The sequence below is a fragment of the Ochotona curzoniae genome, unplaced genomic scaffold, assembly GCF_017591425.1.
Source record: "Ochotona curzoniae isolate NIBS_2020 unplaced genomic scaffold, NIBS_Ocur_1.0 scaffold_4701, whole genome shotgun sequence".
Taxonomy (NCBI): domain Eukaryota; kingdom Metazoa; phylum Chordata; class Mammalia; order Lagomorpha; family Ochotonidae; genus Ochotona; species Ochotona curzoniae.
This window is the reverse complement of record NW_024467122.1, coordinates 77,971,281-77,995,790: the sequence shown is the minus strand read 5'-3', so window position 1 is coordinate 77,995,790 and position 24,510 is coordinate 77,971,281. Positions and strand designations below refer to the sequence as shown.

Genomic DNA, 24,510 nt, shown 5'->3' with positions numbered 1-24,510 from the left:
TCTTTCCCTCCCCATGATTTTTCCTGCCTCCTGGCATTTTTGAAGGTGAATGGTCTTAATCCATATTTGTAGTGTAACATGAAGCTATGTTCACAGATGAGTTGGACTAATTGGTTGCTTGCTTGATATTACGGGCTAATGCTTTAGAAAAGTAGAACTATGCATCGGTGGCATTTTGCAAGATTAAGGAACTTCATCCAGTGTGTTTATCAGTGGCTGCAAAATGGCTCACAGATGGGATGACAGGATCAGGGTTTAGACAGATCTCAGCAGGCAGGTACCCTGAGCCAAAACCAACAGTAGAAAACCAGTGATGACTAATGCTGAGTTTAAATGGGAGCTAACTGGCTCTGCCTTTCGTGTCTTGAAAAAAGCATTTTGAAGAACAATGATTGCTTCACACTGAGACCTTCACCAGATATGTATATTGAGACGGTGTGTGATTTAATTTATAGTGAAACCCCACTTGGATATGGTTTGTCATCTCTGTTCTGTAGTTGAGTTTTAGAAAGGTTAAGTAACTCACCCTGAGTCAAATAGCTTTCAAGAATACTGTGATGCTAACTCATAATGTGTTCCAATAAAAGCTGTGGCTGAGAAAGGAAGGAAGGACGATAAGGTGCAGGGAGACGTGCAGAAAAAGAGGGGCAGTAGCTCAGGTTTCCCATGGTCACAGGGATGATATGGTACCTGTGTTGTTCTCAGGTAGAATGCCGTATCATGCATACTCCATTTTAAACACATGCAAACTGGAGCAGGCGTGTGGCCTAGTAGTTAGGATGCTGATAAAAAAAAAAGGTACCTGCATCCTATGTAGGATTGCCTGGGGTTGAATTCTAGCTGCTGGCTCTAGCTTCCTCCAAACACAGATGCTGGAAAGAAGTGGTGATGGCTCAAGTGCTTGGGGTCTTGCCAACCAGCCAGAGACATGAGCTGAGTTCTGGTTCCTAGCCTTGGGCCCCCTCCCAGCCCCAGACATGGACATTTTGAGTGCAAACAGTTGAGTGGGAGCCCTCTACCTGCCCTCCGCCAATTTCTCTCAAAAAATTTTAAAGCACACACTTTGAATGTGTGCAAAAAAGGCATTGTTATGGAGGAGGTAGGAGACTAGGAAACACTGGAAATGTCAGCCACTTCTTGGAGACTTCGAAAAAGCAGGAGAGAATCTCTTCTATAGAAGAGCGGGCAACTTGACTCGCTATTGCTGTAGAGGGATGGAAGTGTCAGGAAGCAGAGCAATGTTTTGCAAGCAGGAAGAGGATGCACACATGTATTTTCAGAAATGGCCCTGCAGGCACTTCATTCTGTTTCGGCAGAGTCATTGTGAGTGTTTGTGCTGTCATCAGGCTGCGAGAGTCGAAGGCCAGAGATGAGAACTGGATAGATAGACATCAGGGATCTCATAGCTGTTCTTTGGAGAAAAGCGTGCACATGAAAAGGGTTGGAGGGCTGGCTGAGAGGATACAGCATCAGGATTTCAAAACAAATGCTAACATCTTCCTGGCCAAGGAGAGGAGAAAGACTGGAGGATCCCTTGTGGAGATGCTGATCCAAGCACGGAAGCCTGACGCTTGCATTTTTATAACATGCCGAGTTTTGAATCTTTTTTTTTTCCTTTAGTAAGTAAAGGTGGAGAAGTTATGGAAAGAAACCTGATTCTAACTACAAACTAAACAGATGGGATAGTAGGAATAAAAACAAATTAAAGCAATATTGTAGAGAACTCTCAACTATGGTTTTATAATATATATGATGATGTTTTTCGACTTTGCACATTCAACCCATCAGTATATCGAATGACAGAATGAAAAATCAGATTCAGCTGTGTATATTTTAAACATTTACCTAAATGATTTGTACTTACCCAACCTGAAAGTCCAGATGCATGTATTAAACTGTTCATTGTATTTTTTATGAATTAAAACTTTATATTTTATATTATGGTAGTGACAGAAGACAGTTATAGTACGAGACATTTAGGGTAGAAAATTGAACTGAGCAGGGGTCTAATTAGAACAGTAAATAGTATGGGTTTAATTAGCCCCTATTGCTGATGACAGATTTGATCAGTCACCAGATATTTGTCCTTCCCTTTCACCTGACTGTTACTGAGAAGTTTCCTCCAGTAGGGCTGCTTACTGTGTTATAAGAAGGAGACTTGGCAAAGGGCCATCAGACCTGTTGACCGGCGAGACCTGCCTGGAAATTACTGGGGAAAAAAAATCTCTTTCCATTTAGTCATTGTTTCTTCATTTCATTTTTGACTGTTCCTTCTACGGGCTGCAGTTTATTGATCTTTTGATTTCCTTCACAAACCTGCTGTTCTCCATCCTAGAACTTACTGACCAAATTCTGTCTGACTTGAACTTTGCTGTATGTCAAGAGAATTTGGGTTTGTTTGTTTGCTTGCTTGTGTGTGTGTATATATATATATATATTTTTTTGATTGTCCATTGTTCCCACCATCCCTCCTCCTCCTTCATTTCTCATCTTTCTTTTTGCCACAGCATATTTTCATTTACTTTATAAATATGCTTACTACTCCACTGAATCCAGGAAGTCAAAAGTATAAAGACCAAAGTTTCACAATAATATATACAAGGACTACAAATGATAATCAAATCATAAGATGTTACTTAGTCTTATGCATTCAGGGTTTATTTTGCATTCTATATGTTAGCTACCACAAATCAGAGAAAACATATGAAACTCATCATTTTACTAATAAGCCAAATCCAACTAGTTCCAATTGCATCCTTTTTTTTTCCAGAAGACAAGACCTTACTCTTTTTATGCCTGACTGATATTCCATAGTGTAAATATACCACATTTTCTTTATCCAAGTCATTAGTTGGTGGACCTCTAGGTTGGTTCACTGTCTTAGCAATTGTGAACTGATCTGCTTTGATCACAGGATAAAGATAACTTTTATATACTGAGTTCATTTTCCCAGGATAATTTCTTAGTGGTGGGGATGGCTGGGTTGTATGGCAGATCTGTTTTTAATGTTCTGAGGACTCTGTATACTGTTTTCTGTGGTGGTGGTGTGCCAGTTTATATTTCTACGGACAGTGTGGTCGGGTACCTTTTCCTCTATATCCTTGCCAGCATGTGTTGTGATCGTGTTTTAACAGTTAACAGATACATGTTGTATTTGGGATGAGGTGAGATCTCATTGTTGTTCCTACTTGTGTTTTCCTGATGGCTGCTTGGCCATTTGTATTCTCTTCTTTGGAAAACGTCTAGCACTGCCTTTCCTCATTTCTTAACTGAATGTTGAATTTCTTGAGGTTCTTAGGTTGTCGATATTAATCCTTTTTCAGATGGCACAGTTTGCTAGTATTTCCCCCATTCTGTTGGTTGTCTCCTCACTTTGTGGATGGTTGACTTCATCTGATGGAATGCCACTGACCCACTTCTGCTTGTTGCCTGTGCATCTGGATTCTTTTCTAAGATGTTTTTTTTTTTCCCATGCAGATATCTTATGTGTTTCCCTTTTAGTGATTTGAGGTATTTAGATCCTTGATAATATCCTTGGTTCACTTGGAGTTGGTCATATGATAGGTGAATTGGTTTTTGTATAGGATTAAGAGGTAGGATTGTTTCAGGCTTCTGCATTTAGATTCAGTTTTCCCAACACTGTTTGTTGAAGAGACTGTCCTTTCTCTAGGGAGCGATTTTAGCTCATTTATCAAAAATTATTGTTTATAGATATATGGATTAATTTCTGGGGTTTCTGATTTGTTCCTTTGGTCCACAAATCTGTTTTTGTGCCAGGCCTGGCAGTAGGTCTTGAGATCTGTTATTGTGATGCCTCCGGCTTTGTTTTCACTGATCATGATTGACAACATCTAATTATGTTTGGGGGAGGGAGGGAGTCTGCTATAGCCATATAAATTCTAGGATCATTTTTTTTTTTTAGAACTGAGAAGAATGTTCTTGGCATATTGATTGGGAGGACATTGAATCTAAATTGCTCTAAGTATTATGAACATTCTAATGCTATTAATGTGCTTCTAGCCGCATGGAACTGAGTGGGCGAGGAGATTTGTGCCATTTCTGTTGGTGTACCGGGGGGGGGTCTTGGGCTATTTCGACTCCGCTTATATGAGTGTTGGGGGCAGTAATGTTTAGTGAATCTGACGAGATTGTTGTTTGATTTATAGTAAACTACGTAGCACAAGGATTGTGTTATGAAGTTATATTCTCTAGGTAGGGGGGGTGATGTTGTATGGATTGGGGGGGTATTCTGAGGCCTTATTGAGATTTATCGTTACTGTAGGTTTTCTGGCGGGTGTCTTACGTAGTTATGCGTCATCAAGTTGGGTTAGTTGTAGAGATTGAGTTGAAGATCGATCTACACATGACACTGTCTGTGGTGGTGTGAGTAGAGTGAGTTTTGACATTATATGTATCCGGGCATGTGATGCAAAGGGACTCTCACGAGATGATGCGATGCTAATGAGTCGTTTAAGCAGTTCATAGATTCTATGATTTATTTTCGATGTAGATGGTGTTTCTGCTTTTTCTCTAACGGGGGCAGCTATGAATTGGCCTGGTTAGACTAATGTGTAGCGAAGTTGAGGAATCCTGTGCATATTTCTGTGTGGACTTTAGGTTATATGTTCACTTAGCTTATCTTACGTAGGCGTAGTAACAATGAGAACATAGCAAGGGAGAGTGTATATGAATTTCTTCTTAGGTTGCTTCGTTTTGAAGTCTAGTGTACATTTCTAGGGTGTATTGAAGGAGGCGAAGATGGGAACTATTACTTAGATCACATCATGATGAGGGGCGATAGGGTGAGAAGGAGTGATCGTGGCGAAGTGGATGGTGATAGGAGTCGCTCATCAGCTAGTTGGTGCGTATTGTCAGGGTTTACCAGGTAGCTGGGGTGTAGCACGTGGATGGATGGGCGGCGCGAGGGCGTATTCTGGAGTCCGACATGAGCTTCGTCTTCTATCAGGAACCGCCCCTGTTCAAGGATGGGGATCAGGGGAGGAATGAGTGTGTGGCGTCAGTAGAACAGATTTACTTTCATATACCTGGTGGGATCGGGCAAGTGGGACAGGACCTGCTCGTAGGAAAAGATCGAATGGTGCGGGATTTCGGCGGGCTGGACATCGGAGGGCGTCTTTATGGTGAGGGTGAGGTTGGCTAATAGAATATAAAGAACAACTTATTACAATACGTGAGCTCTTATGGTGGGGTGAGGAGAGAGGAGCGGCGACAACTAGGGTCTCTAGGTGTTGCGTGGGGGGGTCGTTATGCGTGTTGTGAGGGGACACACTAGCATCCTGTGCAGCAGCATCGGCATTTTGCTGTTATGCCTGTCCTTGAGATGTAGAGGACTAGTCATCGGAGGTGTGAATAGAGGAGGAATACATATATATACGAGTATGGGATGTTTGTCACTGTGTAGGGGTGAGTGATATAGACACAAAGATACAGAGTAGTCACATGGAGTGGGTCGTGACAGAGTGGAGAGACACACACAGGTAGCGGGGATAGTTCTGAGGTGTGACTAACATTGTGGTGATGGGGTGAGGGTGTGAGTTCGATCATGGATTCATGGGACATATAGAATGCGAGAGGGTAGAAAACTACGGAGGTGGGGCGTATGGTGGGAATTAGTTATTAACGTGATAGGTGTTACGGTGACAGAGTTGAGGTAGATGTGGGTGTGGGAGTATTAAGATGGGTGGTCTTGCACGGATAGTAGGGTGCAGTGCTACGAGAGGGGGCTGAAGGACGATTTATGGCGAGATAGGGTGGGAGGATATCATGGGGGAACATCGGAGCATAGAGTGTATATGGGATGGTGGGATTGTATGGGCGAGGAGTAGAGGGAGGGAGTTGAGGTGCATAGGGGTATATATATTCTTCACACTCTTCATATGAACTATATGTCAGTCACAGGGTGCTCTACACATAGGGGTGATGATGGGATAGAGATATTGTGTGTCATGTTATTGAGTTGTGGAGTAGTTCTTGCAAGGGAGCGTATGCTGTTATGATTAGTTGAGTGGTATATTAGGCACATGGTCTAGTGGGGAGGGATGTGGGTCATGGTGTTTGTTTTGGGTGGGTGGAGCGCGGTGGTGTGAAGTTGGAGGAAGATTGATGAGAGGATGACTGTGATGTTGGTGTTGTGTTATGACTCAGGAGAGGGTAGGGTGCGTGGGAGGCTCTGTCAGGGTGTAAGGAGGGGTTAGGACAGGTGATGATGGTACACACGAGCTGCGGGGAGAGGGTCACGGACGGACTGGGACGTGACAACACACACACAACACACTCGGGAGACACAGACATATAACAGAGAACCACATACGGACACAAGACACAGTAGTTCGGTGAGATGGGATCTATTGTGCGGGAGGGGGAGTTGGCTGTACAGCAGGGTGAGAGAGGATCAAGGGGGGCTGAGGGACAGATATAGGGAGTTTCGTGAGTTCTATTTGATGGAAGGAGGTGTTTATCAGACAGAGGGTATGGTGGAGAGGTGGGTCGTTTATGTACGGAGAGCTTGGAGGGGGGTGGGGGTGGGTAGGCTGAATTGGAAGAACTATACATCTACTCTAAATACAGAACATGTAATTAGTACGAGAGTCTGACTAGGTTGACAATGTGCGTGGGAGGGTGCCGGTGGTCACATGAGTGGTCAGAAGATATGAGGATGGGGAATTGGATTGGTGACAAGAAAGGAAAGAGGCTGGTGAGAGTTGGTTATTGGTTATGATGGTATTGATAGGGATCGGGGACTTTGGGGTTATCCAAGGTGTGGGTTAGGAAAGGATTTTAACCTGGAGGCGGGTGCGACGGAGGGGGGCGGCTGGTTTGGAACGTGGTGGGGGTGGGGGTGATGTGGCTTTGTGTGGGAGTGGTGCCTCTTGTAGTAGGAGTAGGTGAGGGAGTGGTTGTGATGCTTGATGTTCGGCGAGCGCGTGCGGAGGTGGGGAGAGGACAGGACGTCTGTGTGGGGGGGGTAGGGACACGGTGTATGAAGTTCTTGGTCTGGGTGGTTGGCGTGCACTGTTCTGGATTGGGATGCATGGGTGATCGAGCGTTGGTAGGAGTGGCAGGTTGTAATAGCAGTGGTACGGAGGGGGACCTCATATGCAACTTGTGATGACAGGAGTAGTGAGTCATTTGCTCGGGCGCGTGGGAGGACTCGGGTTCGATATGTGCAGATCATGGGGCTGGGTGGAGGGTATGGGGTGGACTGGTGTGGAGTTGTGTCTGGGTGGTGGTGTCCATGTGTAGTGGATGAGGATATGAGGTCTTGCGTGATGTATTGGCTAAGTGGGATGCGTGTGTTTGATGGAGGCACCGGGTAGTGCGGAGGGGGTTTGGGGTATTTCGGGGGGGGGAGTGCGATCTCTGAGCACAGCGTGGTATGCGATAATCGAGCTCTGGCAGTTGAGACTGGGTAGAGTATTGGTATGATGAGGAATTATTGAGCGAGTGCTAACGTATGCGGGAGGTCTAGGATGGATGTGTTTGATGGTACTTTGGGGGGGAAAGAAGTTTGTATATCATGTAGGTTTATGGGGGTTAATTTTGATTGCAGAGAGAGAGTGATACTCTCTTAGAGGGTGGTTTGACTGGTGGGGTTTTGTGGTATTGGTGACGCTTGGGGTTGGGATGTGGCGTTCTGCTCTGCGATTAGTCTGTGGTTATGTCTGTAGGTCGCTAGGGACCACGATTGATGATAGAGTGTAGTGTATGGGGGCTTGTTAGTGGATGAGTGGGAGGAGTATATGATGTGATAGATGTTGTAATCTGGATGATGACTATAGATGCGGATCTGTGAGAGATTGTTTGTGAGATGGGTCTTTTCTGGTAACAGTGGTTACAGAGTATTGGAGGACAGGTGTGAGGTGGAAAGAGTGGATTTACATTAGTGGTTGGGATGGAGATATATCTATTGAGTAATAGGAGTGATTCGTATGGAGCAGACTGTTAGTCACAGACAATGACTGATGGCGCATAGGGAGATACAGGTTGGTCAGTATATCTGCGTGGGGGCGACACGCGGCGTGGAGATGAACTCACTGCACATCTGTGAGGACGGAGGAGGCAGAGAAGGGAACTGAGATAGTGAGAAACAGAGGTTGTGGGGGGAAGGACTAATTGGAATCTGAGGAGTACGAGGATGAGGGTGGGGATGGGTGGGGGGATGGGAAGGAGGTTGAAAAGGCCGGAAGAGGGGGTGGAAAGGGGATGGTAGTGGGGGGGGGGGGGGGGGGGGGGGAGGGGCGGGGGCGGGGGGGTAAAGGAGAGTGAAGAGCGAGTGTGCGCGCGTGGGGGTGGGGAGGGGAGGGAGGGATGGTTAGGGGGGTGTGTGTGAGTGGTGTAGTGAGAGTGGGATGGATGTTAGTGTATGCGAGAGGATGGTTTGTGGGCTTAAGGTGCGTTGGGGGGGGTGTGAGTGGTTGAGGTGTGGGTGTCGGGGTTTGATTGTGTGGGGTTGTGTTTGTAGTGTAGGTGGTTAGTTGGAGATCTGTGAGTGGGGGGGGGGGGGGTTTCGGGGGGGGGAGATGGTGTGTGGCGGAGGGGTAGATGAGTGATGGAGGAGGGGGTGGTACAGGGGTGTGGGGAGGGGAAGAGGGATGGGATCACAGGAGGGTAATATATGGTTCACAGATATTTGAGGATGGAACAGTAGTTCATGATGGGAACCACGGTGGGTAGGTGGATAGGGTAGTGTGGGTGGGGGGGGGGGAGTGAGTGGGGGACAGGTAGTAGGTAGTATGTAGAGTTGAGGGGGGAGGTAGGAGGGGGAGGGGTGGGTGTGTGGTGTATGGATAGTAGTTGGGGGATATAGGACGGTAGGGATGGTGTAGGACGGAGTGGAGGACAACGGGATAGTAGGAGTGATACAGAGAGGTAATTTGTGGGTGGAGGTGGAGGAGACTAGTAGATGGGGGGGGTGTGGGAGTGGGGGTGTAGGAGGGAGGGGAGTGTGGGGGGAGGGGAGGAGGGGGGGGGGGGGTGTGATATATGATGGTAGAGAGGTAGGTAGTGTTGTGAAAGTGGATGGGGGGGTATATTGATGAGGGGTTAGTAAAGGGGGGGTGAGGGTGTGAGGAGGGGGGTGAGGAAGTAGGGGGTGGGGGTTTTAGATGGTGGTTGGGGGGGTGAGGAGGGGGGGGGATGTGGTGGGTGTGGTGAGTGGAGGGGAAGGTTTTGTGTTGTTGTGGGTGGGGAGGGGTTATGGTGGGGGTGGTAAGGATTGGGGGTTTGAGAGGGGGGATGGTGGGTGTGGTGATGGGGGGTGGGAGGAAGGGAGGGTTTTGGATTGATGGGGGAATGGGAGGGATATGGAGTGTAGTGGTGGTGTGGGTGATGGGGATGTGGGTGAAGGATATGAAGGGGGGGGGGGTGATTTGGAGGGGGGGGAAGGGTGTGTTGGGGTAATGGATGGAATTTGGAGTTGGGGGAGGACGGGGTGATATGGTGTGTTAATGGGTGGAGGGGTGAGGGGGGTGGGAGATGGGGATGGGTTGTGGATGGTATAAGGGTCTTAGGGGGTGTGTGGGGTGGGTGGGGGAAGGGGTTAGGTTCGGGATGGATTTATTCAAATGTGGTGGGTGATTGTGGAAAGAAGGTGAATGGGGGATTTGATTGAGGGTTTTGTATAAATATGATATTTGTTAGATTATTTTAGGTTTTTTTGTCGTTGTTGTGGTTGTTGTTAGGGGGTGTGTAAGTGTGTGACATGTGTGATCATTAAAAACAATAGGGGGATTTTCTCTTATGTTCTGTAATTACAAGATATGGGACTAGCTATTATTGGTGTGCTGGTGGGTTCGCAAACATTGGATAGCTGGGGCACCTGGCTCTGTGGTTTATTGGTGGTGATGTGAGGTTGCGGTGAAGGTTTGCGTGTGACATGCAGAGGGGGGAGGGAGGGGGTGGGATGATGCATCTTCCACAGCGGCGTTATAAGAGTGACCAAATCAAAAATGACTGCGTCTATATATTCGGATGGGGAAGCTGATTGTCGTGTTATCTCAGTGCTGTGTTTTCAGCTCGTCGTGGGTTGGGCTGTGACACTGGATGGTACTTTATCTTGGCACTATCTTTAGTGGGCTATAAGTCTTTGTCACATACGGAAATATTCTCATCTCTGATGGCCTCATATCGGTTCCAGTAGCTTTGGGGGTGTTTCATATTTAGACCTTTTATCGAGATATCGGTTGTAGTATTTGTGGGCTTCGGGGTAATGTGGGGCGTCTGGAGTGACTGCTCCCGGACCTGCGGAGGAGGGGCTCGGTACTCCCTGCGACGGTGTTTGACAGGCAGGTCAGTGTGTCCCATGCCCTGGGCTCCTGCTCGTGGAAATCGGCCGGAGGGCATGTGGACAAGGGTCTTCACAGAGTTCATGGAGTCATTTCTAAAAAAAAAAATAAGCATGTATTTAAAAAAAGTTCATCATATCGGTAAATTTTGAAGCTCTCTGTGCTGGGATAGTGGCTTAACACTGCTACGTCTAAACAGTAATCACCTCAAATTACCACCTTTATATATGATTGTCCCCTTCTCCATGGTGTGACTGATCTCGTCGCCACTCGTGGGAGAAAGATACCAGAAACTTGACTTGAGGAGGAGGGAAGTCTGGCATAGAAAGTCACTGAACGGATTGTCAAGTGGCAGGCCAGATGTCAAGCCTGCTGGATCTTTCTTGGAGTGACTGTGGTCTTACCACTGATTCACTTAGGAAAATTCTAATGATAAGGAGGCAATGCAAGAACAGGGTCTTGGTAAAGCGGATTAAGCCTTGACTTGAAATGACTCCATCCTGTGTTGGAGCAATGGTTGGAGTCCCTGCATGCTCTCCTTTAGCTCCAACTCACTGTGATGCACCTGAAAGCAGAAGACAATGAGCCCAATGCTTGGATCCTGCTGCATACAGGAGACCTGGGTGGAGTTCCTGGCTTCTGGTTTCAGCCTGACCCAGACTTGATTTTCGTGGCCACTTGGAGAATGATCCATTGGATGGAAAACATTTCTGTCTCCCCATCCTCTACCACTCTTGGTGTATTTCTTGTCACTCTGTTTTTTGAATAAATAAATAGATAAATCTTTTTAAAAGGTAGTGCAAATTCTGTTGACCTATCTAGATTAATTGTATCAAATAAAATTGAATATAATGACCAGGCGTGGTAGCCTAGTGGCTGAAGTCCTCACTTTCAATGCACCCAGGATCCCATATGGGTGGTGGTTCTAATCCCAGCAGCCCCACTTCCCATCCAGCTCACTGCTTGTTGGTCTGGGAAGCAGTTCGGGAATGCCCAGGCCTTGAATCCTGAACCGCGTGTGGGAGACCTGAAGAGGCGCCTGGCTGCGGATTGGCCAGCGCCCTCCGAACCGTTGTGTTACTCGGGGGATGAATCATCGGACAGAAGATCTTCTTGTCTGTCTTTTCACTCTGTATATCTGATTTTCCAATGAAAAATAAATAAATCTTTTTAAAATTTAATATAATGTAAGATTATTTATAAAATGAATTTGCAGTAAGCCTATATTTATCATGTCTCCTGGGAAAATTTGAGATGATTCTTTATGTGACAGTTTAAAATCCCACCAAAAATTTTTACCTTCTAGAAAAAAAAAAAGAAAGGACATTAATTCTAGTAAAAGCAGAGCAACAAAAAGATGAAGGGCGGAAGAAAGAGAAGTTTGTTCGATCCAGCGGGTCGTTCCCTGCATGGCTGCAGCAGCTGGGACTGGGCCCAGCGCAAGTCAGGCTGATCAATGAGTCATTCTGGTTTCGCCTTGCGGTGGGGGCAGGACGCTGCTGCCGCTTCTGGTCATGAACAAGCGAACGGATTAGAAAGTGACGCAGCCGGGGTTTGCCCTGCTGCTCCAGCACGGATGCAGGCATTGCAGATAGCATTTACTCCGCTATGCCACAATGTCAGCCCCTGTCTCCTCTTTCCTAACTGGACTCTGCTGCTGCTTTTTTTTAGTATCATTGGTTTTTTTTTTTAATTATTGTTATTGTTTTTTGATGCAGTTAGTTGGCGCTGGGTCTCCCTCCCCTCCCCCAAGTTCCCTCCCCTCCCCTCTGTTCTCCTTCCATCTCACGATGTGTTCTTTCGTGAACTTTCCCAAGTCCGTCATGCTGCCGCCGGGTGCTCTCCCAGCACGTGGAGACTCTGTCACTTCCTTGTGAGTTCATTCTTGTATCCCAGGGCCCTAAGGAAGGACGGTGAGAATGACCTTCTGTATTTATGGGCAGTACCAATAACAGGATGAAAGGGACATTGGCCCATCCATCTTATGACACCTCTTGTGATGTTGATTAATGAATTACATCACAAGATCTTATTACAAAGGTACAGCTGCTTCTGATAAGATGTGCACCGGGCAGGGAACTAGCTTGCACGTGAGCTTCCTTAATTGTGTTGAGTAGACGGACGCGGCGCTTCCGTGGTTTGGCAGTGGCTGCTGCCTGCCTGTGGTGACGGCTTGTATGAATCTCCCTTCTGAAACCCTGTCTGTGCCCTCTCCAATGCCCGGGGAGTGGCGTCTCTGGTCTCTTGGATTGGTGCTGTTTGCCAGCTTTGCATGGAAAGGCTGCTCTTTCCCCAACTCGTGGACAGCTCTTCCCCATTATAGGTCACATCTGACCCCCGTTAGCTTCCTCAGACAAACCCACGCAGAGTCTGTCCTTGGCCTGTGGCCCTCCTCTGTCCCCAGGAAGCCTTCCTCTGCAGATAGCTGCGGTTTCAGAGTGGCATCTTACCGCTGCTTGCCTGCGCGTGCGCTGACCCCTCATCCCTGCACATCCTGTATGTGATTACAGTGTGGGTGTTGCGTCCTCTGCCCTCCATTGCAAGGACAATATTAACCTCTTCAAGGGTGTCCCTGAAGTTTCAACTACTTTGTAATTAGCAAACTGAAATTCTCAGTCTCCTCTTTTGCTTGATGGCATGGCACGAGAAGCGGGCTCACAAGGCATATCCAGGAGTCCTGCAGCTCCAGACTCTTCTGATAACCTTATGTGGTAGGAAGTTTAAAATTCAGAGCTGGCGTTGTGGCTCCACAGGTTAATCCTTTACTTGCTTGTACCAGTATATCATTGGGGCACCAGCTTGTGTCCCAGCTGCTCCACTTCTGAGCCAGTTCCCTGTTGTGGTCCTGAAAAGCAGCGAGGACAGTCCAAAGCCTTGGGACCCTGCACCCCCATGGAAATGCTGGCAGAAGCGCCTGGCTTCAGATTGTCTCAGCTGCAGCTGTTGTGGCCACTTGGGCAGTAAACCAGCAGACAGAAGATGTGCTCTCTCTGTCCTCAGCTTCTCTCTATGCAATTCTGCCTTCAGATAAACATAAATAAGCTTTGAAAAAAAAGTTTAAAATTCAGGTAACACAGTCCTGCCCACATGGTGCTTTGACTGTTACAAAATCTAGAGAGACAAACAGCCTACAAGAGTCAGATGAGCAAAATTTAAAAACTTTGTCAAGATGGATAAAACTCTTTATGATACAGGCATGATTATGAAAAAGAAATTAGACAGTGAGAGCGAGTGTAAAAGAACCAAGGAGGAAATGCAAAAGAAACTTCTGTGCCTGGACAGTGTCAGACCAGCTGAGAAGAATGGACCCGTGGTGTGCCAGGTGCAGAACCGGGTTCTCAGGCTTTGAATCTCAAATACTACTAAATTTCCAGAGTGAACATTTGGAGTGATTCTTTGTATTTTTCTTTTCCTTCTATTCCTTCTTTTCTTTCTTTTCTTCTCTTTTCCTGTTCTTTTTACCAAATAAACACAAAATAATCAAAATGCAACCATAATCTGTCATCACCAACTTTCCAAAAAGTGATTACAATCAATCTTTTAAAAATTACTTATTTTTATTGGAAAGTTAGCTATAACAGTGAGAAAAGAGACAGAGAAGATCTTCCGTCAGCGGTTTACTCCCCAAACTGCCACAATGGCTGGAGCTGCGCTGATCCAAAGCCAGAGCCAGGAACCAGAATCTCCTCCAGGTCCTCCCATGTGGGTGCAGGGTTCCAAGGCCGTCCTCGACTGCTTTCCCTACCAGGCCACAGGCAGGAGCTGATGAAGTGGAGCAGCTGGGACACAAACCACACCCGTATAGATCCTGGACCACAAGACCTTTGCCACTAGGCTATGCCCCTGGCCCAGAATCTTTATTTTGGGAAAAAAAAAAAGCTTTATTTTAAAAAATATTTATTATTTCAAAGGCAGAGTCACATAGAGATAGAAAGAGAGAGACAGAAGAAGAGAGAGACTGAATGATTTTCCATCTGTGGTTCACTCCCCAAAAAGCTCAATGGCCTCACGCTGGACCAGGCTGAAGCCAGGAGCCAGGGACTCTTGTGGTCTCTCTTCCCTGAGGCTAGGGAAGAAACAGTTTTTGAAGAAATAAGAACTGAAATGTACCCCCAAGTTTGTCAAATCTACCAAACCCCAAGTTCAAGAAATTCTGCAAACTTGAAGCAGAATCAACAGGAATAAACACATCACAGTAAAATTTAAAACCCCAATATTTCAAAGGCACAAAAAAAAAGGGGGGCTGGAAAAATAGAGACTACCAATTTCTGTTATAAGGCATGCGATGACAAGTTTACATCTGAAAGAAAAACACCACTGCACTAGAATTTCCCACCCTGCCAGATACCCTTCCAAAGCGAAATGAAATAAAGACATTTTCAGAAAACAGAACTCAACAGAATTCTTGACTGGTGGCTAGTGTTAACAGAGTGCTCCGGGAAGTTCTTCCAGAAAAGGGGAAGATGCTGCATGAAGATGAACAGAACATCAGGAAAAAGTGAAGTTCAGTGAAGAGCTGTTTAAAACAACACAATCAACTTTGTGAAGCTTACATATTTGTGTGTTTAAAAAATTTTATCTGGCCCCGTGCAGTAGCCTAGCAGCTGAAGTGCCACTTGCATGCGTGAGATCCCATAAGGGCACCAGTTCTAATCTTGCTGCCCTACTTCCCACCCAACTCCCTGCTGTGCCTAGGAAAGCATCGAGGATGCCCAAAGCCTTGGGACCCTGCACCCGCTGGGAACCTGATAGAAGCTCCGGCTCCTATCTTCAGATTGGCGCAGCATTGACCATTGCGCCACTGGGAGTGAACATCAATGAAGATCTTCCACTCGTCTCTCCTCCTCTCTGTATACTACTTTGCAATAAAATAAGTAAAATATTTTTTTTAATGTTTGCTTGTATCTTGTAAAGTGGAGGGAGAAAGAGACTCCATGCAGTGCTTACTCCTCTGACCGCACAGCTGAGCTGGGTCAAGCTGAAACCAGTACCTTAGAACTCAATCTGGGTTTCCCACATTAGGCAGGTACCCAGGTGCTTGTGCCACCACCTGCTGCTCCCGGTGGGCATGGAGAGGAGCAGGATGCAGCAGTAGTGCCCATGCCAGGGAATGCCCGTGTCTGAGGAAGCAATTTGTCCCCTGCTAACTACTTGGAATATTTTAACAAAAGAAACTCGATCTAGAATTTGAGAATGGAGTTACAATGTTTTCATATTCTTAATTGTCCCATAACAGTAACTAAATCACGTGAACTTTTCCTTAGTCACGAATGCACATTTGATTTCTAGAGTAAGAATCCTAAACATAGCTAAAAACGTGGTAACTTACTGCTGTTATAAAGCAGATACAAAATAACAATAAAATATACCAAAATTTGTATCCAAAATTCAACTCATGGTCATAACTTCCACTTAAAAAGTTAGAAGAGTGGGCCCGCACGGTGGCGCAAGTGTTAAGGTCCTTCCTTGCACGCCCGGGATCCCATATGGCGCCGGTTCAATCCCAGCAGCCCCGCATCCCTTCCAGCCTCCCTGCCGTGGCCTGGAAAGCAGTCCAGACAGCCCAAGCTTTGGGACCCTGCACCCCTTGGGAGACCCCGAAGAGGCTCCTGCTTCGATCGCATAGATCGCCGTTGTGCTCATTTGGGATGAATCATCGGACAAGGATCTCCTCTCTGTCTTCCTCTCTGTATATCCGCCTTCCAATAAAAAATAATAAAAATAAATCTTTAAAAAAAAAAGTTAGAAGAGTGAAGTAGGAAATATCTGAATAAATAAGCCTCTTTGGAAAGTTCACAAAAATAGAGAATGTGTTCTTTCATAGTGTGCATTTTCCACAACTTTTCTTATTTCAAATTTAATTTTATAATTAGATTGGGATTTTTTTGTGAAAAAGTTTTTTTTAATAATGTGTTTAAATTCTAAAATTTTAGTTTTTAAGTCTAAAATTTATTTGTTTTTTAAACTTTCATAATTAGGTGTTTTTTAACTCTTCAGTTTCGTTCGTACTACAGTTTAAACAGCATAATGATATACCCTTCCCGCCCTCACCGCGTCTCCCCGTCCTTCGCCCTCGATTGTCTTCGCTTTTGGGATGGTATATTGTAAGTTACAGCACCATGAAAAGTTTCCTGTTTGCTAGCTATGAGTAAGGACTAACAGGAAAAAGCAAAAGTTTAGTGGAATGTAAACAGCTATAAATAATAATGAATGGAAAATATCATTGTACCCATTTATAATACATTGTAAGATAATCACAAACTTTCTTCTAGAGGATTATTTATTGAAAGTCAAATAAGTGTTACACCCCAGAAACAGAGATGACAGAGACAGAACTTCTTACCCTGGTCCACTCCACACAGTCTGCATAGCCAAAGTTGACTCGGCCAAAGCCAAACCAAGCTGTCATCTGGCTGTCTCTCACTTGGTGGCGTGGGCCCAGCACCTGCACCGTCACTCAGCCACCAGCAGGAGCCTGGTGAAATGAAGCAGCGGAGGCATGAACCCTCCAGTAGGGTATTCTGGTTTGCAGGCATAGCTTGTGCTGCCGATGCCATGACACGCCAACCCCTTTCCAACAACCTGTTTGAAGGTCCTGCGTGGCCTGAGTTTTAAAAAAAATGCAGCACCCAAACTAATACTGAATTCCATTGCCCATGAACCTTTTGAAGTACCCTGATCGTGTCATATATACATATAACATGTACATACACAATTGCATATTTCCTAGCTCCAAATGCCAAGGATTGGGCTTTAGCATCAGTGTAGCCCTTCCTGCCTACACAGTGTTATCTGTGGTGGAGAAACGCCCTTGCTTCTGGCAGAATCACAGCTTTGGTCTGTTGCAGCTTTACATCCTTCATGGGGACAAAACTCAGTTGGTGGATTCACGTTGTCTGTTTAACACATCTTTCCTGTCTGATGGCGGTAGTGTTCCTTTGTTTGAAAACATCTAGTACTACCTCCATTGTTTCCGATTCCTTTTGAAACACCTCTCCAATTAGACACTGTTCGTCAACCGCCTGTTGCACCTGCTTCCCCGCCCCTGCCAACAGACTGTGGTTCTCCTGCATCTTAATAACACCTGTCCTCACTACCACCTTCCTGCTCTTGCTTGCCAGTGATTGCTGCCACCTCACTCACTTTAGTTTAAAGGGATGGGTGAAATTTGCTTTCTGTCTTTCTTCTCGGCCCCAGGTAGGCATCGCCTTTGTGACAATGAATCTATGTTTCTGTGTCTCTTGCGTTCTCAATAAGACAAATACTGGAAGTTTTAGCTTTGTTAGCCTCTATGAATGTTCCCATATTATAGGCAGTATTCATTATGTCATAACGTGTTGAGCCTTTTCTAAGATTTTGTGTTTGCTTTTTAAAATTTATTTTTGTTTGATAGAATTACAGAGAAACAGAAAGAATGATTCCTGTTGGTTCACTTCCAAAATCGTCTACAATGGTGGAGCTGAACTGTCCAAAGCTGAGAGTCTCCTCCCGCTCCCACAGTGGTTAGTCCCAAGCACTTGAGCCATCCTCTCTGCCTTCCCAATGCCACAGGCAGAACCTGGAATCAAATGAGTGCTGAGACACAAACCAGCGCCCTTATGACTTGTGTGGCACAGAGCTTAGCTTGCTACTACCAGAAGACCAGCCCTTTCGTTAGAAATTTGTCAGGGAAAGTTCAACATATGTGCTGTAGATTACCATCTATATTTAAAACTTTCTTTTCTTTGATGCTTTCTTTATCCTGTTACCTCTAGTGATTTGCAATTATTTCATGCTTGTTATTAATGATTCTTAAAACCACATTGAATAATTATTTTTGATGAGCAGTGTTGATGAGGCGTCTTTTGATTTCTCCCGTGTAAATGGGAATTTCTTTTGCTTTTGTGTTCCTCATTCCAGTTATATGATTTGTGATTGAATTTGGATCTTTCTCCCCATTTCTTTTGACAGTTGTTTTTTTCTTTTCTAGTTCTTCTAATTCACCACCAGCGTGGTTTCAAACCAGCTGGTAGAAGTTAATGTGTGCAGATGTGCCTAACTTCAAGGCTGCAGTTGTCAGCCGTGTTCAGTTCTGCGCTTTTGAGGCATCCTGTTGTTTGGCAGAAATCCGTTTTTTTCGGCGGCGCCCTGGAATTTTAAAGTGCATATGAAGCACCTGGGAATGCGGTTGTGTAAGACTGTAGACTTGAGGCACTAGCGCTCTGGGGGCCCAAATTCGGTTCCTTACGGAGTTTCAAATGGTGAGGCAGTGCAGGGGGCGGTGGCCCAGGTGGACACAGCTGTGGAGGAGCAAGAGCATATCCTTATGTTGAGTTTGTTGGATGAATAAATGCGTGGGTCTTAACGTTACGTGATTTCGGTGCGCTTTTGCCAGGGAAATTGCCGTTGCTGCGGTGAGCTTCGCACGATGTAAACATTGGAAGGGGGCTGTAGAGAGTGAGGGATGAACGATTGCGCGTTGTGGAGGACAGGTACGGCAGCAGTGAAGAGAGGCGTTCATGTGTTTTAGGAGTGTATGCACTAGTATGGACCAGGTGGGTGAGTGTTCTGATCTTAGACTCTAGTTACGAGTGTTGATAGCAGTGGTGATGGGCCGTTGTCTTGCTGATCTTTCAGAATTAGGAGTGTCTGAATCGTGTGTCTGGTGTTCGTTTGTTTTTGAATCGATTGCACTTCTGGCTGTGCATCTGGCTTAGATTGGCCGTGGGCTGGAGGGTAGAGTCTCTCATTGCTACAGTGCGGACTTGCGAGCTGAGCTATATGACACAGGTGATGTAGACACAGTGTAATAGGACAGCTGGGCATGCGAGGTCGGCTTGAGAGTATGGGGGGACTATAGACTTGTCCTGTATTAGAGCGTTAGGTGATTACTGCTGGCACACTTTGGTGTGAGGCACATGAAAGGGTTGATGGGTTGTGTATGTTAGTGCTTCTATGGATTAGTTGACGGGAATGATGGGGGTCGCTCGGAGTTGATTGTAGCGCTGTGTTCTATCTTTTTGAAGTGGAGTATGGGGGGGGGGGTCTGTGAGTTTCAATAGGTAGGGGAATGTCAGAGGAGTTTGAGGTGGCGGGGAACACAGTGATGCATGACAGGATATATTTAGAGGGGAGGAAAACAGTCTAAAAGGTTAAAGAGTTTTGTGGCGGGTGGAGGATGCAGGTGGGGTCTTCTTCTATGTCGGAGGGTTTCTTGATTTGTGGGGGCGTTGTGGACTATATGGGTTGGAGGTGGGTTGGATGTGTTCTGTACGTGGTGTATGTTTATGTATGTTGGACACAATGGATGTAGAACTTCAAGTGGAATATACTATGGGAATGCGAGGGGACAAGTGCTCTTTATCACTCTGTTTGTAAGATGGTAGACTATGTGGTACAGTACGAGTTCATGGTGACACGAAATGTGGGTGGTGGGGTGATTGGGTAGGTGTTTGATAGTGTATATAGGATTGGTTGTGGTATTTGCAGTGTGGGAATATGGTGTGTAGATAGTGGGTGGTTGGGGGAAAGAGGGAGTTTCGTGATCAAACTGGTGAAATGTAGTTGGATGTGAAGGGGGTGGAGGGAGTGTTTGTTAGACACAGGAGTTAATGAGATAGGACTGATAACTCAGAGGAGTGTAGATGTAGGACAGGACAGGGAAAGGGTGTATTTGCATGGGGATGTTAGTGGATTGGACGATGGTATGAGGGAGTATTGAACGTGAGTAGGTTATAAAGTAGTGAGGCGGGGTATGGTGTATAATAGGACTTGGGTAGGAGGGATCAGTCGTGGAGGTGGTAATTCTGTGCTATCTGGGATGCGAGGAGGATGAAGTGAGTAGGGGGTTTGGAGCGATTCTGTGGAGTGGGACAGTTGTACGGGAGTTTAAGCGGCGAAGCGAGATGGACATGGGCACAGTAGGAGGAGTGGTGATTTGGGAGTGGTGGATGAGGGGTATAAGAATTGTTTTAGCGCGTGAGGGGATGTATGATGTGCTTGGTTGATCATCAGAGGTGGTGAGGTGCAGTGGCGGTGGTGGTGATTGGGGGGGCGAGGCATTGATAGACAGTAGGGAGGGAGGGCGAAGGTGTGATGAGTATGCGTGGATGGGGAGGAGCTCGGGGGGTGGCGGTGGGATGTGGTGAGGGGGGGGAGAGTGGGGGGTGGCATGGGAGAGAGGGTGACGAGGCACTCAGTGAGGAATGGTGGTTAGATAGGTAAGGGTGTGGACAAGGTGTCATTGGATGGGGGTTTTTGTCATGCGTGGGACAGTGGAGACGAGTTGGGATCTAGAGTGTTGGGGATTTTGTGATGGGTAGGGGTGGAATGATGGGTACATGGGAGTGGGTGAGTCGAGATAGAGAGAGTGTGGTGCAGTTGTTTTTTGGTTGTGAGGGGATGAGGCGTGTGTGAGCTGGATGAAATAGGGATAGGTATATACACTGGTTTTTTTTTGGGCGGGGCGCGTGCGGCAAGAGTAGCGGAGGCACGCGGGGGTTGGGATAGTTCGGTGGGGGGGACATAGGAGTATTGGTTGTATGGGAAGATTAAGGAGTAGATGAATGATGTGGAGGACTTAGAGGTAGGACAGGTGGTGTGATTGTTGGACTGATGTGATGAAGTGATAATAGGGTGAGTGAATAGGGACAAGGGCAGTGTCATTGTATGTAGAGCAAGTGTATGGAGTCAGTATGCACTGAGTATGGTGAGAGTGACTCTCTGGGACAGAGTTGGATTAGTGTAAGGGGGTGGACTGGGCACAGGGGTGGGGGTTGAATAGGATACAGCACGTAGGAGATGGGGAATATTGGAGGTATAACTGGGGAGAGAGATATGTACTCAGTGTGATGTGGTGGTTGGTGTTATGGACAAGGATGGTACATGTTCTAGAGACATTCAGTGATGGGGGGGACGTGTAAGAGAGATGAGAGTTGTAACAGAGATGTGGTGGAGACACGGTTGGACTTGGTGCTATAGTCATGTTGATTGTGGTGGTGTGGGGGTCTGAGTTTATTTAGTACTGGAATGTGTGAATGGAGAGGTGGGGGGGTATGGTTGGTAGATGGTATGGGTGGACGTGTCATGGATTGGTATGTGGTGAGGTGGTATATGAGTGAGTGGGGATTAGGGGGAGTGATGGGTGGGATAGGTTTCTGTTGGGGGAGGTATGGGGTTTTTGAAGTTGTACTTTATGTCATTGTGTATAGTTGGAGACAGTGATTTGATAGTGGTAGCATTTGGTCTAGTTTGGGGGGGGGGTAGTTTGGGGTGTGAGTGGACAGTATGGCGGTTGGAGAGAGACTTATTGGTTATTAGGAAATGGGGAATGGATAACTGTGAATGTGTATTGGAGGTGGAAGGTGCATTAAGATGTATGGCAAGGTGGGATGAGGGAGGGGGTTGGATATGGGGGTAGGAGAATTGGGGGTAGGAGGACACGTATGATTGGATGGAGGGGGATGCTGGAAATAGTGTGACCGGCATGGGGCGAGAGAAAGGGGTAGTAGATGAGGGGAGTGGATGGAGAGAATGGAGAAGTGGGAGGGGGTAATGGACAATTGGAACGGCGCGGTGTGGCACAGGATTGATGGTCAAGGTAGATGATGTTGTACTGTGTCTGTGGAAGATTAGTATACAGGGAGGGTGTGGTAGGACAGGTTGAGGCTGAAGGAGGGTAGGAGGGGGTATATTTAGTTGGTAGTGTTTAGGATGGTTGGTAGATATTCTAGGTGGGATAGGGTTGGATCTTTTATATTGTACTGTGAGGTTGGGAGCACGTGACTATAGAGGAGGGTCTCTCACGTCTGGTTAGTGACTTGAGATGTATGGTGAAGGGCAAATGTCAGTTTGAGTATTGGTTGGTTGTGTGTTCTTTGGGGGTGTTTTTGTTACATTTATGGTGGTTAGTGGGGATTATTGGATTTGTTAATGATCTATGTAAGATGTGTGTGTTTAATGGTGCATTATTGGGATTGTTTTTAGGGGGTTTGATGGGTTGGAGGGATGGTTGCAAGTGTTTATTATAGATAGATGAGGGTTGAATTGGGAATAGGGATGAGTATAATGTGATAATGTGGATGATTTGGAGAAACAAAAAAAAATATATGGATAAATGGCAGAGTAGATATTGTGGGCATGGGGTGATATTTTGTGACATGAGGGATGAGAGGGTTGTGGTGTGGTAGAGTTGATAAATTGGGGGTTTATTACGGGGGGTTAATCTTGGTGTGTTGTAGGTGTTTATGTAATTGTATTGTCTGTAAGTGGTTACTGTTGGGGCTGTAAATTGATTATTTTGGCTGTGTTATATTGGTGTTGATGGTGTGTTGTTGTATGTGATTTGGTGGGAATATGGACAAAGTGTTGAATAAGGTGCTATTGCGTGTATTGTGAATGTTTGGGTTTTGTGGTGACTTTGTGTTAGGCATGTGGTTGTGGATGGGTGGGGGTGGGTGTGAGGATGCTATGATGGGATGTTGGAGTATGATTTTGAGGGGATTATGTTAGTGTGATGGTATGTTGGAGGGTGGTGGAGCGTGTTTGAGGATTGAGGCGGGATGGGGTGTTAGTGGTTTGATTATGGGAAATGGGGAAGGTGGATGTAATTGATTGGGTTGTAATTTGTATTTAGTTATTGAAGGAAGGGAGTGGGGGAATTGTGTGATGTAAGTTAAGGGATATCTATGGGTCAAATGTTGTTGGAGAATGGGTAGTTGAATGGATGTTATGACGTAAATTAATGCGAAAGATTTGGGGAGGGTTAGATGTACAGGTAGGAAATTTAAGAGGTAACGGATACAATGTGGAGTAAGTTTTGTGGATAAGGATTAGGTGACATATGCATAGGTAAAGGAAGAATAGGGGGTTGGTTTAATGTATGGGTTTAGGCAGTAGGTGGATTGAAGAATAATAATAGGTTGTTTGTGATTGTGTGTGTGTTTGTGTGTGAGTGTGTGTTGGTGTGTGTGTGTGTGGTGAGTGTGTGTGGAGTGGGTGTTTTTTGTTTTTCTTTAGTATGTTTCATTTGGGTAGTTGGTCAGTTTAGGTGTTATGTTGAGGTTGTGGTTGAAATAAATGAATATTGGTATGGGAGGAATATTTTGAAAGACGTTTAAGGGGTTCGTGAATGTAGATCGAGTTGTACATTGAGAAGGTTGGAGTTGAACAGGTTTGGATGGGAAATGTAGTATGGTGTGACTGAGGAAAGGTGAAAATATGGGTGTCATGTTTAATAGGTGAATGGATGGGTGATTGTTAATGTGGGGGGGAATGATAGGAATAGGAGTGGTATTTGCTTTTTATGATATAATTGTGTGAATTTTAATTTTTTAGTATACTTTGGGTTATTATGTGATGGAAAAGTAGGTGGATTGGTTGGTTGGTTGTTGGTTGGTAGATGGTAGGGAAGGTATGGTTGGTATATTGATTGTTGGTTGTGTGTTTATGAATTATATGGTATGCAATATCTTTAGGGTTAATCAGGGTATGTGTGGGGGAGTTGTGATGCGATTTTGCATGGCGGGTGTTTTTTAGTAAGGGTAGACTATGGAGTTTGTGGAAAGTGTGGAAGGGGGCAATTTAAGTTTTGGAATTTATTTTTGTTTTGCAGGTCCCTTGAGTGGAACATACTAATTCTATGAAATTGGTATTGGTTTGTAATCTTGAATGAAGCTTGGGTTTATTTTTTTTAATTGGGCGTATTGGGTGGATGGGGTTAGAAAACCCATCAATCATATTGGTTTAAATGGTTGTGGGTCTAGATAGGAGGTTGTAGTGCACATGGGGGGGTGTGGTGGATTTGTTTGATGTACGTTTTGAGACGATTTGGGAGAGATGTATACGGGGGTTGTTTTAGTTTAATGGTTCGTGTTACGGTGACTGTATTTGTGGAATATGTTGACGGTGGATGGGGAGAGATGGAGTGTGTGTAAGGGATGATCAGGGACGACAATGTTAGGGTCAACTGCTTTGGTTTAGTGCTGATAGAGTTTTATATCTTAAATAATGGTTAGTTTGGACACTTTGTTTGCATGATGCAGAGCAGCATATAGATGTAGTTATAGGGTGGTTAGTATTGATTATGGTGTCAGGGCAATTTGTGATGTGGTACATATATGGTGTTTGTTTATGTATTTTTTGTTGTTTTGTGTTTGTTTATGTTTGAGGGTGTATGGGTTGTTTTCTTTGTATGTATCATTATCTGTTATTTGGAGCTGCATTTTAT

General features: G+C 45.6%; 1 protein-coding gene across 1 annotated transcript in view; it reads left to right on the top strand.

Moving 5' to 3' along the window:
- Positions 1-24,510, top strand: part of ADAMTSL3 (ADAMTS like 3) — a 274,961-nt gene that overhangs the window by 47,886 nt on the left and 202,565 nt on the right. The window contains exon 5 of the mRNA XM_040968470.1: positions 10,232-10,308. Coding sequence (XP_040824404.1) covers positions 10,232-10,308 — 77 coding nt within the window. The remainder of the gene's footprint in view (positions 1-10,231; positions 10,309-24,510) is intronic.